Source organism: Gossypium arboreum, chromosome 6, assembly GCF_025698485.1.
Source record: "Gossypium arboreum isolate Shixiya-1 chromosome 6, ASM2569848v2, whole genome shotgun sequence".
NCBI lineage: Eukaryota > Viridiplantae > Streptophyta > Magnoliopsida > Malvales > Malvaceae > Gossypium > Gossypium arboreum.
The window spans coordinates 131,034,223-131,047,423 of NC_069075.1; the positions used below are offsets into that span (position 1 = coordinate 131,034,223).

The following is a 13,201-nucleotide window of genomic DNA, read 5'->3' on the forward strand; positions in this document are numbered from 1 at the left end:
TAAATCTTGATAAAATATTTAATTTTATAAACATAAGCTTAACAATGTTAATCAGCACATGAGTTCCGTATATTAATCTAATAATTATCAGAGTATTCACCACTCGAATTACGTTAATTGCAATACTGTTAAATTTTTATCTTCTTCTTTTAATTCATAAAATACTTGTTAATAAACACATATTAATATTTATTGAATTATAAAATACTTCCAGTTAAAACAGTTAATAACGTCCGTTTGATTCTCCTTGGACACAAACGAAGACCCCCGAAAATTTGTCCAAAAGTCACTCGTCATCATAAAACATTAATTAATGAGTTTTAAGCATTTTATTAATAACCTTAATTTTGCGATCCAGCTCATCAGATTCCCTCCAATCACGATTCCCTTAACCTAAGAGAAAAGATAACACTCCCATCATACCGTCCATTTTCGCCACCCACTGCCCTCATCTAACGGTCAAGATCAATCCTACCTACCGCTTTATCCGTACCAAATCAATAGCTTTTCTACTTTACTAAATTACCCTTCTAACGTTTAAATGATCGACCGGTTGAGAGTTCCATTCATTCAATGGAAACAGTAAGGCTATGATCGTAAATCAACATGGTGCCCGTGTTTTTAGTTCACTGCTGGAAAAAACCTGTAAATTAGTGCTTCTCAAGGAAAAAAAATAAAATTCAGGGTGTCCGAGAAATGGCAGTGAAGAAGCTTTAAACAAAGAGCCTTTTCTCTTCTTCGTTAATGGCAGATCTTTCGTTTTCTTGATTTGCATTTTGAGTTTACGGCCTCGTTTGTGACTTAACTGAGTTTAATTGTTCTGCTGAGTTGAATTAGGAAGTCATCGGAGATGCTGGACGGAATCTTAGGCCGTGGTTTTGCCTCCAAATGGTTTATATTTTCTATTACAATAGATGCATTATGCTTGTTCTCTTTTTTCCTTTTTTTTATAAAAAAAATAAATTGACGATAAATTTTTTCCTCTCGCTTTTCTTGCAGTAAGTCATTGATAAAACTGATAAAGAGTCGGATCGATGTAATAAGGAGGAAGAGGAGTGCGACGCTTAAGTTTTTGAAGAAAGACATAGCTGATCTGCTCGCTAATGGCCTTGATATTAATGCTTATGGCAGGGTAATTTTCTTTTAAAAATTATTATTCCTATTTTTAATCCTTTTATTCGGTGTTGAAATTATAGGAAAAGAGGTCAAATTCAAAAAACCGACTTAAATGTATCTTTTTTTTCCTTTAATTTTTAGAATGTTTAATAGCGGAAGACGAAGGTTTGAAATTTGTATATATATTGACTGACTTGTTTGAATATTTCAAAATGTTAGTTTTTTTTTTTAATAAAATGAATATTTATTGACGTGAAATTAAACTGAATTTTGTGTTAAATTTTTGAGAGGTGATGCAACAGGTGGAAGGATATATAGCTGAATTGGTCCTTTCCTCTTGCTACGATTTTGTTGAGAAATGCTGCGAGTTCGTGTCGAAGCATGTTTCACTTATGCAAAAACTGAGGTATATGTGGCTGTATTATTTATTTCACTTTGGTAGACTATATGTTTACATTGTCTCTGTAATGAATGAGGGTGAAATTGAAAAGGAAGTCTGAATAAGATTAGCATTCAACTACGCTGCAAAATACAGAAGAGTAGCAAGGAACTAGGTTTTATCATCTAATTGCTAAATTATAAAATTTTAAGTTTATGCTGGGGAAGACATATGAGCATATTAGCATATGCCAGATAGTATATTCGAACTATGCTTCAGCATTGAAGGTTTTCCAGCTCTCAGGGGACATAAGATGATGGGTTGTAGCAAGGAACTAGGTTTTATAGGCAATGGTAATATTATAGGATTTTAAGTTTATGTTGGGGAAGAGTAGAAGACATATGAGTATATTAGCACAGATGGCGGAGGGACCTTGAACTTTTTTCCTTGAAATTATCATTAATAAGCAGATAAAAACAGTTGCTTATACTTGTCAATCAATGCACAGTGACTGCCCTGAAGATTGCAGGGAAGCTGTTTCATCTCTGATGTTTGCAGCTGCAAGATTCTCTGATTTGCCAGAGTTACGCGATCTTAGGCAAATATTTCATGAAAGATATGGAAATTCCCTGGAATTATTTGTCAATAAGCAGGTAATTTCTGATAATCTGCTATAAAAGAGATTAATCTATGGTCCCATCACTGCTTTCTATGACCAACATCATAAAATTTGATGATAGCTTGTCGAGAATTCAGCTTCAAATTCTTTCACAATGGAGAAGAAAGTCAAGGTAATGCATGATATAGCATCAGAGTTTTCCATAAAATGGGACTCTGAAGCTTTTCAGCGAAGAATGTCTAAACCTACTGTGATTCCACAGGTATGCTTCATTTGTTTGGTCTTTACTTTGTAAGTATTCTTCTTGAGGTTATCCATACCGTATCCTCACAGAGGAACTCTTGTGATCTCTGTAATTGTTCCATAGGACCAACCTAAAAGTTATGGGTCTTCCCATGTCAATGGTCATAATCATAAATCAAAAGATGGAAGAAGTGCTGGTTCACAAGACGATAGAGTTAAAGTTTTGTCTAAAGAAAAACACGAAGTAGGTAAGGGTGAGCGTAGACAGGGCAACTGCAAGGAGGATAATGTCTCAAAAAGGGATGAGATCATCTTTCCACCTAAACAGGAATTTTCTGTTGAGGGGTATCATGGCAGGGAGCAAGCTTCTGCAAGGAAGAATGATCTCAACATTCCATCATGGCAAAAACAGGAAGTCTCTGCTGGTAAGGTTGAATTTTGGAATGGGAAGGATGATGTTGCCTTCAAAACAGCAAGATTGAGCAGTTCTTCTCATGGAAAAATAATGGAAAGAGCTGATGATGGAGCCAAATTACAAGATGGTAGGCAGAATGGTACGCCTAGATTATATAACCAAGATGTTCTACTTGAGAGAAATCATGATCTAAATCCTAGTTATGCAGCTTCATGGTCAAAGGGTGAGGAATTCGCTGCTGATAACTCTGGTCACCAGTATGGTTTTCCAAATGCGACAAGAAAAACTGATGAAGAAGATGAACCGAAGTGGAAGTCCCACTTTAAGAGTGGTATCCCTCCTCCTTATGTTAAACCAAGTACCAAACCAAAGGATCACAGGCATGATGCCAATGTGGGATCTTCACTTGCTGGTTTTGACAGCAATGGGGTGTCCGATGATCCTTCGACACATGACAGGGCGTATGTGGTTAATAGGACAGATAAGTACAAGGAAGGGTTAGATCATCCTGGTAAAGAAGAGCAGATAATTCCGCCTCTTAGAGTGAATAGTCATGATCGTGATCGTGAGAAAGATTATTACTATAATCATGATGCAAGTGATGCCCCTGTACCAAGACGAAGATCATCGAGAAGGCGACATTCGAAATCAACTTCTGGTCTTACTGAAGTTGATAATGCTGAAGATACTGAATCTGCAAGGAGAAAACACAGAAGCAGGAGAAGAGATGACTCAAGACGAGGTCTGCAAATTTTATTCGATGATGAGCAGCATAAAGATGATGAGGAGGAAAGGATAATTGACAAGCTGTTGATACATTACAGTAAGAAACCGCCATCTGGTGAAGAGGGAAAGATAAGAAGAAAGTCTAAAAGTCGTCATGCACATCCTATGGGAAGTGATGTGGGTGAAGCTCCTCAGAAATCAAGTAGGGATACATCCGATGATATGTCCGAGACCATTTCCCGTCCAGCCCGATCAATATCTCTCCCTCCTGCACAAACAGCTGAATCAAAAGGAACCAAAGTTTATGCTCGTGCTAGCTCATTCGAGTCTGATAGGTCGAGTGCAGCCCAGCATGTGCATCCAAAATTACCAGATTATGATGATTTGGCCGCTCACTTTGCAGCAATGAAAGGGAGATAAAGCTTTGGACCTTACTGTGTCATTTTTTTCTCCGATCACTATTGCATTGCTTCTATCTTAAAACTTCATTTATTTGCTTAGCTGAGTTGGCGCTGCTGCTGTCTTCTAGTACCCCTGCCTGCATATTGTTGGTCCATCGCTTGCCATTGCTATTGCTTGGTAGTTTGAGCATATTTTCTTATGTGTTTATAGCACTTTTATTACTACTTCTATGACCAACGGCTATAACTAGCATTTATATACTTGCTGATTCTTTTTATTTTACATGATTAAGGTGGTAATTGTGGGCTCATGCTGCAGGACTCGAGTTCCATTGAGGTTTACTTTTAAAGTGAGTACACGATTCTCGTTTTTAGGGATTTTTAGGTTCAATTGCCTAAAAATCATGTCTTGCTTACCAAGTAAAAATTTAGATCGATCGACACCTAAAGAATATACTTAAGAAAATGCAAAATAAATAAATAAATAAATAAATAAAAACTCAGCACTCAATTGAGTTATCACCATTAATTAAAATAATCAATTAAGTTATTTTCTTTTAACGATTTTTATGATTGATTACATTGACCTTTAAATAAATTGATGGATCATTCTAATTGTGATACCTGATAAATTTTGTTTTAATCTAATATTTTTCAAAAAATGATAAAAAAATCATAAAAATCATAAAAATATTAAATATTAAATATTAAAATTGATATAAATTTATTAAAATTTTATATTATAAAACTTTATAAGTATTATAAAAATCTAAAAAAGTTATTCATATATAATTAGTAAAACTTATTTAAAATATTTAAAAATTAAAAAAAAAACTTATGAGAGTTCTAATTATCGGTTTGCATGTTTAACTAATTCATCTCCTTCAATTAAATAATACATAAAAAAATCACTTGAACCCTTTGGTTCCTAGGTCAACCGGTTTAATGTTTTTCTTTGGACCTATACCCTTTTTTATTTCAATTTAATTAGTCCAATCGATTGATCCGATCCAATTCAAGTCCTTATGTTTTTTTAATAATTTTATAAATTTATATCAATTTTCATACTTTTAATATTTTTATAATTTTTATGATTTGTATAGTTTTTAAATAGGTTTTATAAAATTTTAAATATGTTTTATTAATAATTTATTAGATTTTTATATTTTATAATTTTATATTTTTTATAATTTTATATCAATTTTCATATTTTTAAGATTTAATAATTTTATATTTTTCAAATTTTCAAAATTTTTAATCCCTTATAATTTCTTATGATTTTTTATATTTTTATGAAAAATATTATATTAAATTATAAGTTATCATATGTTACCATCGATTGAGTCGTTAATATATTTTAACAAGCCAACGTAGTTAATGATGAAAATCATTAACAGAGAAATTTAATTGATTATTTTAATTATTGACAATAATTTTATTGATTTTTAAAATTTTTTTACATGTAAGTCTACACTTAAAAAGTTACTATCTATTTGGTTAAGTGGTATGGGTTTGTCTTGTCATAGTAATCTGTGCGTTTGGTTTGTTAGATTGGCCATTTGACGAAGTCATCATTCAAACGTTATTACTAACAACACCGAATGCCAATTCAATAGAGTATTCTTATCTCTTAGAATTGGCTATTCTGTTACTCGGAATAGAAAAAATAAAAAAATTCGTAAAATTATCCTTAACAAATAACAACTTTTGAAAGAAGAATTATTCCAATTGGAAATCCATGAACAACGACAAACAAAATCAATTATGAATCCTAGGATGAATTCTTGATTTCTAGTTTTATGCAATAAAACATTAGTTTCTTTATTTTCAATTATGAATGCTTAATTATTCTTGAGTTAATAATTCTAGAGTGTTAATCCATATTTGATGTGCATAAGTCTGAGGTTGAATATACTCTTCTTATGATTAGATCTTGCATAATTCAATCGAGTTGCATGCAATTCTAGAAACAGGACGACATAAATCTACCGGATTAGAGTCAAATCTAATAGGAGGTCCATATAGTGAATTAATGCAATAATAAGGATTTTAATTAGAAAGAAAATTCAATTAATCAACCTAGAGTTAGTTGCTCTTATGCTCGAAAGAAATATTAGCAAAAATTAGGGATTTCTACAGATCAAAGAGCTAAAAAAAATAAAGAAATTGCATAAATTAGATTGAGAATGATAAATGAATTTAGGAAGATTCTTATTTAGGTATTATTTTGTCACTTAGTTGATACTTGATTATTTTTTTTGTTTTATCCTCTGATGCATTCATTAGTTAATTTAGATAGTTTATTTTATTTTTAATCAATCCTTTGAATTATTAGGTTAAATAATAGAAATGTGATAATTACTAGTAATTGTAGCCATCGAGTGAACGATATCTATGCTCATCATAGTTATACTATTAATTGATAAATGTACTTGCCTTAATCAATTTATTAGTTAGTTTAGTGGACGTCAAGTTTTTGGCATCATTGTCGGGAGACTAGGATATTACAAAAATCTTATTTATGTTAATTTAACCATTTTTATTTTATTTTGTTTTGTTTTTTTAATTTAATTTTGATATATTAATTCGCTTGCATTTGGTTTGTGAAAGGTTCTTTTAGTTTATGACTTGAGGCAACTCATTGAACCAATAATTTTTTATAGTGTGATTGAAAGAACTATTTGTAGAAATCAAAGAGAGGTTAGAGAAGTAAGACAAGATCAACATCGGACTATTATAGGCAATCAAGAGGAAGAAGACAATATTGAAGAAATTGTCAATCCTCTATTGACTGTGTATGACTACACCATGCCAACTCTGACTAAGGTTAAATCTAGTATCATTAGACCGAATATTGCTGCAAATAACTTTGAGATCAAACCGAATACAATTCAGATGGTGCAACAGTATGTCCAATGTGATGGGTTTTAAGATGAAGATCCAAATCCTCATCTAGCAAATTCTTAAAGATATGTGATACTTTCAAGATCAATGGTGCTTCTGGTGATGCCATATGTCTAAGGTTGTTCCCATTTTCTTTAAAGAATAGAGCAAAGCAGTGGTTGAATTCACTTTCACGAGGTTCTATCACTACTTAGGTTCAGATGACAGAGAAGCTCTTGTTAGAGTATTTTCCACCAGCCAAGATAGCCAAGTTGAGGAATGATATCTCTTCTTTTGCCCAATTTGATCTTGAGACACTTTATAGCGCATGAGAGATTTAAGGATCTTTTAAAAAGACGCCTTCATCATGGTTTACTGTTCTGGCTACAAGTTCAAACATTTTATAATTGTTTAAATCCATCAATTAGGCAAATAATTGATGCAATAGCTAAGGGGACACTAAATAACAAAACACCTGAAGCATCTCAAGAGTTTATTGAGGAGATAGCACTGAATAATCATCAAAGGTAAATCACAAGAGCAAAGTTTACCAAGGCAACTGGTGTTTATGATGTAGATGCAATTACTATGTTGGCAAGTCAGGTTGAAGCTCTTGGTAGAAAAATAGATGGTTTGAGTTTAGGGAAGCAGGTGACTCTTATGATGCAATGTGATGTGACTGGATCGGGTATGATTAGTCAAGAATGCTTACTTTTGAAGTTTATGAGTAATAATTCCAAACCTTATAATAACCCTTATAACAATACCTATAACTCAATATGAAGGAATCATCCAAGCTTCTCTTAGGGTGGTCAAAGGAATCAAATATCACAATCCCCCTAGGCTTTTAGCAACTTCACCAGCAAAAGAAAAAGTTAGATCTTGTTTAAATTCATTTTAGTTTTTGAAACTAAATTTAGAACACTGAAGCAACTTTGAGGAATCAGCAGGTATCTATTCAGGGTTTTGAGAATTAGATTGGTTAATTTTCTAAATTAGTTTCAGAAAGACTCTAAGGTAGTTTACTTGGTAGCACTAAAACCAACCCAAAAGAGCAAGTCACTATAGCTACTTTGAAAAGTGTAAAGGTGTTAACCGAGCTTGAAGAGAAGTTGTTGAGAAAGATAATGGGGTTGAGGATAGTAAGAAAGAACAAAAACCAGTTCTTAGAGAACACATGCCACCAATCTCATACCCAGAAAAGTTGAAGAAAGACCGCATAGATGAATAATTTGGTCTTGTACTCTTTAAACAATTGCATATTAACTTACCTTTTATTGAAGCTCTTTCGCATATACCCAAGTACGCAAAACTCTTAAAGGATCTTTTGACAAATAAAAGGAAGTTAGAGGAGTTGTCCACTATAAAGCTTAATGAGGAATGTTCAGTCACCTCTAAAACAAACTACCTACAAAGCTTAAGGGTCTAGAGAGTTTTATTATCCTTTATTTTATTAGTAGTTTATCTGTTAGAAAGCTTTAGCTGATTTAGGTGCTAGCATCAATTTAATGTCTTATAAATTGTTTAAGCAACTTGGTCTAGGGGAACCAAAACCTACTAGGATGAGTATTCAACTAGCTGATAGATCAATTAAGTATCCTAGGAGTATTGTTGGGGATGTGATTATTAAAGTAGATAAATTTCTATTCCCTATTGATTTTGTGATACTTGACATGGATGAGAATGTTGAGGTACCTTTGATTTTAGGCTGGCCGTTTTTAGCCACTGTTAGAGTTGTTATTAATGTTGGTAATGGTAAACTTATCTGAGGAAGGTGATGAAGAGGTTACTTTTCAAACACGTGATGTTATGCGAGTTTCTAATGAGCAAGATGATACTTGTTATTCTGTTGATTCTATTGATCATGCAGTTCAACATTATTTATAGGAAATTACTTATAAAGACACATCAGAATTGTGTCTTGTTCAAGGTGATAGATGCCAAATGACAGGTGAAGAGAATGTTGCATCTCAATGAGTTAGATAAATAGTGAGAAATTTTTTATGAAAACTTAATAATGTACAAGGAAGTAACAAAGTAACATCATGATGCTCATTTAAAGAGAACAAAGTAATTCATAGTTGGAGATAAAGTGTTGTTTACAATTCAGGGCTATGAAGGTTCCCTAGAAAGCTTAAGTCAAAATGGACGGGTCTATTTATGATAAAAACACATATTTCTATATGGACAAATTGAGGTAACACATCCTGAATATGTCACATTTAAGGTAAATAGTCATCCTCTCAAACTCTATCTTGGTAGTGATGTTGATAATGGGAAAGAGGAGTTTCAACTCCAAGATTCTAATCTATCATGTGTTACAAAAGGAAGTCAAGCTTTAGACTTTAAATAAGCGCTTCTCGGAAGGCAACCCAAGTGTTTATCATTTTTTATTTATTATTTTATTTGTTGCATATTTGAATTTTATGTTGATTTTTTGTTTCTTCATTTTTAGTTCTTTGTTTTTAAAGTTCTAATTTAGTTAGTTTAATTAATTCAATTCAGGTCGTGAAAAAAAATGATTTTACTTGAACCACGCGAGCTGAAGGCACAGTTGTGTGACCCACATAGGTTGAAGACACGACCATGTAAATACTGGGATGTGATATTACGTGGAACCACACGGTTCTTGAAAGGCACAAGGACCAGAGACACAGCCGTGTGACCCACACAAGCTAATGACACAGCCGTGTGAATACTAGAGTATAATTTTATCTTAAAGAAAGGCATATGGGTCAGCAATATGGTCGTGTGACCTACACGGGCTGAGGGCACAATCATGTGCATACTAGAAGGTCATATACATTGAACCACATGGTTCCTGAAAGGCACACAGGCCAAAGACATGGTCGTTTCCCCTATTTTCCAAAATGCACCGTTTTCATTTTTCAAATATGCCAACACTTCCAAATTTCACCACCAATTCGCACTAATCTTCTCAAGTCTTTGAATCTTAATGTTCAGTGAGATGCTGATATTTGACTTTTTATTTTAGTTTTTTTTTCTGGGTTTTCATATTTTTGATCTACTTCACTTTTACTTAGACTACTTTTCGCTAGTTCCTTTGTGTTTTTTTTTTGTCTTCTTTTGATTGTTGCAAGGATTATTGTACTTAACTTCGAATCTTCGATACCTCAAGCTTTCACTATCTCTAGACATTCATCCTAATTTAGGGCTATTTTAGTTCTCTCTTCTTTTTATTAATTTGTGTTGTTTATTATGTTTACCCTTGTTCATACATTAAGGGAAATGTACATCTTAAGTGTAGGGAGGATTTTATACTTTCATTCGACTTAGTCATTGAACTGTTGCATGTTTTCTTAAGCAAATTTCTTAATTTTTGTATGAGAGTTATATTTTCTAAATCTAGAGTTTTTGTTTATTCTGCTTTGTGATAATTTGTAGATTTTATGCATATTTTATTTATACTTTAATGCATGAGAGAGTCAAGCATGATAAGTTATTTCAGAAAATTTTATTTTAGGTTTTCTCCTTGAATTTAATAATTGTCTTGAATTATAACTTTACAAATTTTAACATCAAAACCATATTTTTGTAAGCTTTTGAGCCTTTAAAGCATCCATCCTTTCATGACTAGACCTATTATTCTAAAACTTGCTTTTGTTATGCATCTTAAGACCACATTAATGATTTGATATGCTGAGATGATAGAGGTACTTTGGATTTAACTCACTTAGCCTTTGAATAGTCTACCCACTTTATTGCCCACTAATAACCCCTTTTGAGCTTAGTCTTTTTTGTTCATTTATCATCCACTTATTTTAACCCTTTAAACCCCATTAATCTACTCTTTTATTGCTTTCCTTTAATCGAGATTAAATTTTGATAAGTTTCCTAACCATGTTCAATCATTCATATTGTTGAATTTTTCTTAGTTAAAAAAAACGAAAAAATTTAGGCTATCTCGTTCAATTGTGAGATCATTATTCATGTTATAGCCCCATTAAATTGTTTGTTGAGCTTTGATTGCCTATAAATGCACTATCGTTTATAAAATAAATATAATACCAAAAATATAAGAAATTAAAAATGGCTGTGCTCGCAAGTGCATGAGTCAAATTGCAATATAGTTGTACAACGAAATACCGAAAGTATTCCGAGGATCGTATCTAAGGGAGGACGAGATAAATAATAAAAATACTTATACAATAATAAGTCTAAGTAGTAATAGTTAATTCTTATATTACAATAAATCATAAAATAGGTTGAGAGATAAAAGTAAATAAACAACTAAAAGAAAAAAATAAAGAAAAAACAAACAAACGAAATAAATTGATAAACTAATTAGGAAGATTAACTCACTTCAAGGTTTGTAACTAACTTCGGATTAGAATTTTAAAGTGGATTAGTAATCGATTAACTAATTATTACCTCTCGGATTTTAATTAAGTAATCGATTGGTTGATACTTATTTATCTCCTGACCTTACTTTCTCAACTCGAATAAGTTACAATTTACTCATTTCGACTTATTTTTCAACCTTGTCTAACCTATGATAACTTATTAGGGTTATCAAGCCTAACAGTTTAAGAACACATAATTTATACCAACTAATTCCTCTCAAGAAATTTATACCAACTATCAAGAAACCCCAAATCCTCTATTAATCACATCCTCATCCACTCGTTAATCTTTCTTAAGGGATTTAGCCACTCATGTTATTCATAATCTCAATTTCAATTGAGCAAATCATGTAAAGAAACACAATTGATCTGGGGAAGAAAAGAGATTTGAATAATCATGGATTGAGTATCAAATGAATAACGGAGTAGCAAATCTCTCGACGAATGCAAAGGAAAATATAAATGGAATACTTTAATTAAATAAACAAGTTCTTGAATCAAAACTGATTCAAGAAGAAAAGCAAGAAAGTATTAAAAAAAGCCAAAAAGAAAATAAACTAAAACTAATTCTAAACTATGAGGGTTTTTAAAGGTGTTTAAGACGACTTGAATACATTCAACCCCTAATGTCTTATTTATAGAGGTATTGGCAGCTCAAATTAGGTCTTCTGCACGTCCTATGTCTTCATATAAGTTTGATTGCAAGAACAAAATGTTGGAACGCCAGTACCCCCATGGCACAGCGGAAAAAATATATATATATATATATATACATTCCGACGATCCAAACCATGGATCCATGTGCGAGGAACGAATCGAGGTGAAAAACTTTCGAAATTACCAAAATTTCGATCTGAGTAGACAGTGAAGCCTCGGCAATGAGAATACTATTTTGATTTCAAATCCAAGCCGCAATCCTTATGATCTCGACCACTACGCAATCCACCCAGTTGACAAAGAATGGAAGAAATCCCCAAAAACTATTTTCAGAGATATTTTGCTTGACGGCTGCTAGACCTAATAGCAAAGTTTCGGGTTTATATATATATATTCACTTTTTAGGGTTTTTCTCCCTTTTTAAATATAACTCCCTTTATAATTGGTATGTATATATCGAATTAAATTTTAATCCGAACATAATAATCATAATTAAAATAAATAAATATAATAATGTTTTAACCGAAAATTATAATTACATTAATTATAATAAAGATTTGATAAACTATATTTATTTAAATTTATATACTGAACCAAATTCATATATTAATAGAATTATGTTCTCCTTATGTGTACAACATCCTTGTACATATAATATGTTTGATATTTGATTGCCCAATTAAATTAATTTTATAATTAATTTAATTTGTGTGACAACCAAACACAATACCAACTATGTTTTATTCCATTCATTTCAACCATAGGGTGTGACCGTGTAGGTTCTTGTAAAGTTAGCAGTAATACTAGAACGATTCTAATGTTACAAACAATGAGTGGCATCTAGCAATGCATCATTGCTACCTAAGTTACAAGAAGTCATGATTCGACATAACCTTTTGTGATTAATCTTTTATGCATTAATCCTTAAGTCCTTTATCTCTGAAATGGACACAAGTCATGGAATAGTCACACTTGCATAGTCCATCCCATGTTTCTTGATACCTTGAGTAGACTATGATACACAAATAAGTATGACATCTCATATCAGCTTATTTGAGCATGGCCATGCATTTCTAGTCTCACTCAATCAAGTGGCCTAAGATATTACTCCTATTATGTAGGAGGGACTTATCCTATATTGATCAACCATATCCCTCTACATAGATTGTGGTATATCCAACATCGGCCTTTATAAATCAACCAGTTATGGTGTACATTTGATTGTATCAAAATATACAACTCATGATGTTGGGATAATGATGATCTCAAGTCTGAGGATCATATACATATTAATCACTATGAGTAATGTTGTGACAATTACATAATAATCCAAGAAACATACTCATAGCGGGTCATTCCAATATGTTGTTCTCTAACACACATATTCATGTATTGATT

At 32.1% G+C, this 13,201-nt stretch overlaps 1 protein-coding gene across 2 annotated transcripts; it reads left to right on the forward strand.

Moving 5' to 3' along the window:
* The first annotated feature begins 537 nt into the window (after positions 1-537).
* Positions 538-4,160, forward strand: LOC108456809 (uncharacterized). Of its 2 annotated transcripts, XM_017755495.2 has the most exons (6): positions 538-891; positions 1,000-1,132; positions 1,419-1,522; positions 2,004-2,148; positions 2,236-2,376; positions 2,482-4,160. In XM_017755495.2, the coding sequence occupies exons 1-6, from the start codon at positions 851-853 to the stop codon at positions 3,916-3,918; spliced, it is 2,001 nt and encodes a 666-aa protein (XP_017610984.1). In that variant the 5' UTR covers positions 538-850; the 3' UTR covers positions 3,919-4,160. The 2 variants fall into 2 exon arrangements, with proteins under 2 accessions (XP_017610984.1, XP_052885928.1); XM_053029968.1 differs by lacking the exon at positions 538-891 and having other exon boundaries at positions 1,004-1,132; positions 1,405-1,522.
* Positions 4,161-13,201: the final 9,041 nt, after the last annotated feature.

What these genes read in the sequence shown, in the direction of transcription:
- LOC108456809 (XM_017755495.2), top strand. Translation starts at nt 851, where the DNA reads ATGCTGGACGGAATCTTAGGCCGTGGTTTTGCCTCCAAATG. An exon ending in CGTGGTTTTGCCTCCAAATG is followed by an intron (nt 892 to 999) that starts GTTTATATTTTC and finishes CTTTTCTTGCAG; the next exon opens with TAAGTCATTGATAAAACTGA. An exon ending in AATTATTTGTCAATAAGCAG is followed by an intron (nt 2,149 to 2,235) that starts GTAATTTCTGAT and finishes ATTTGATGATAG; the next exon opens with CTTGTCGAGAATTCAGCTTC.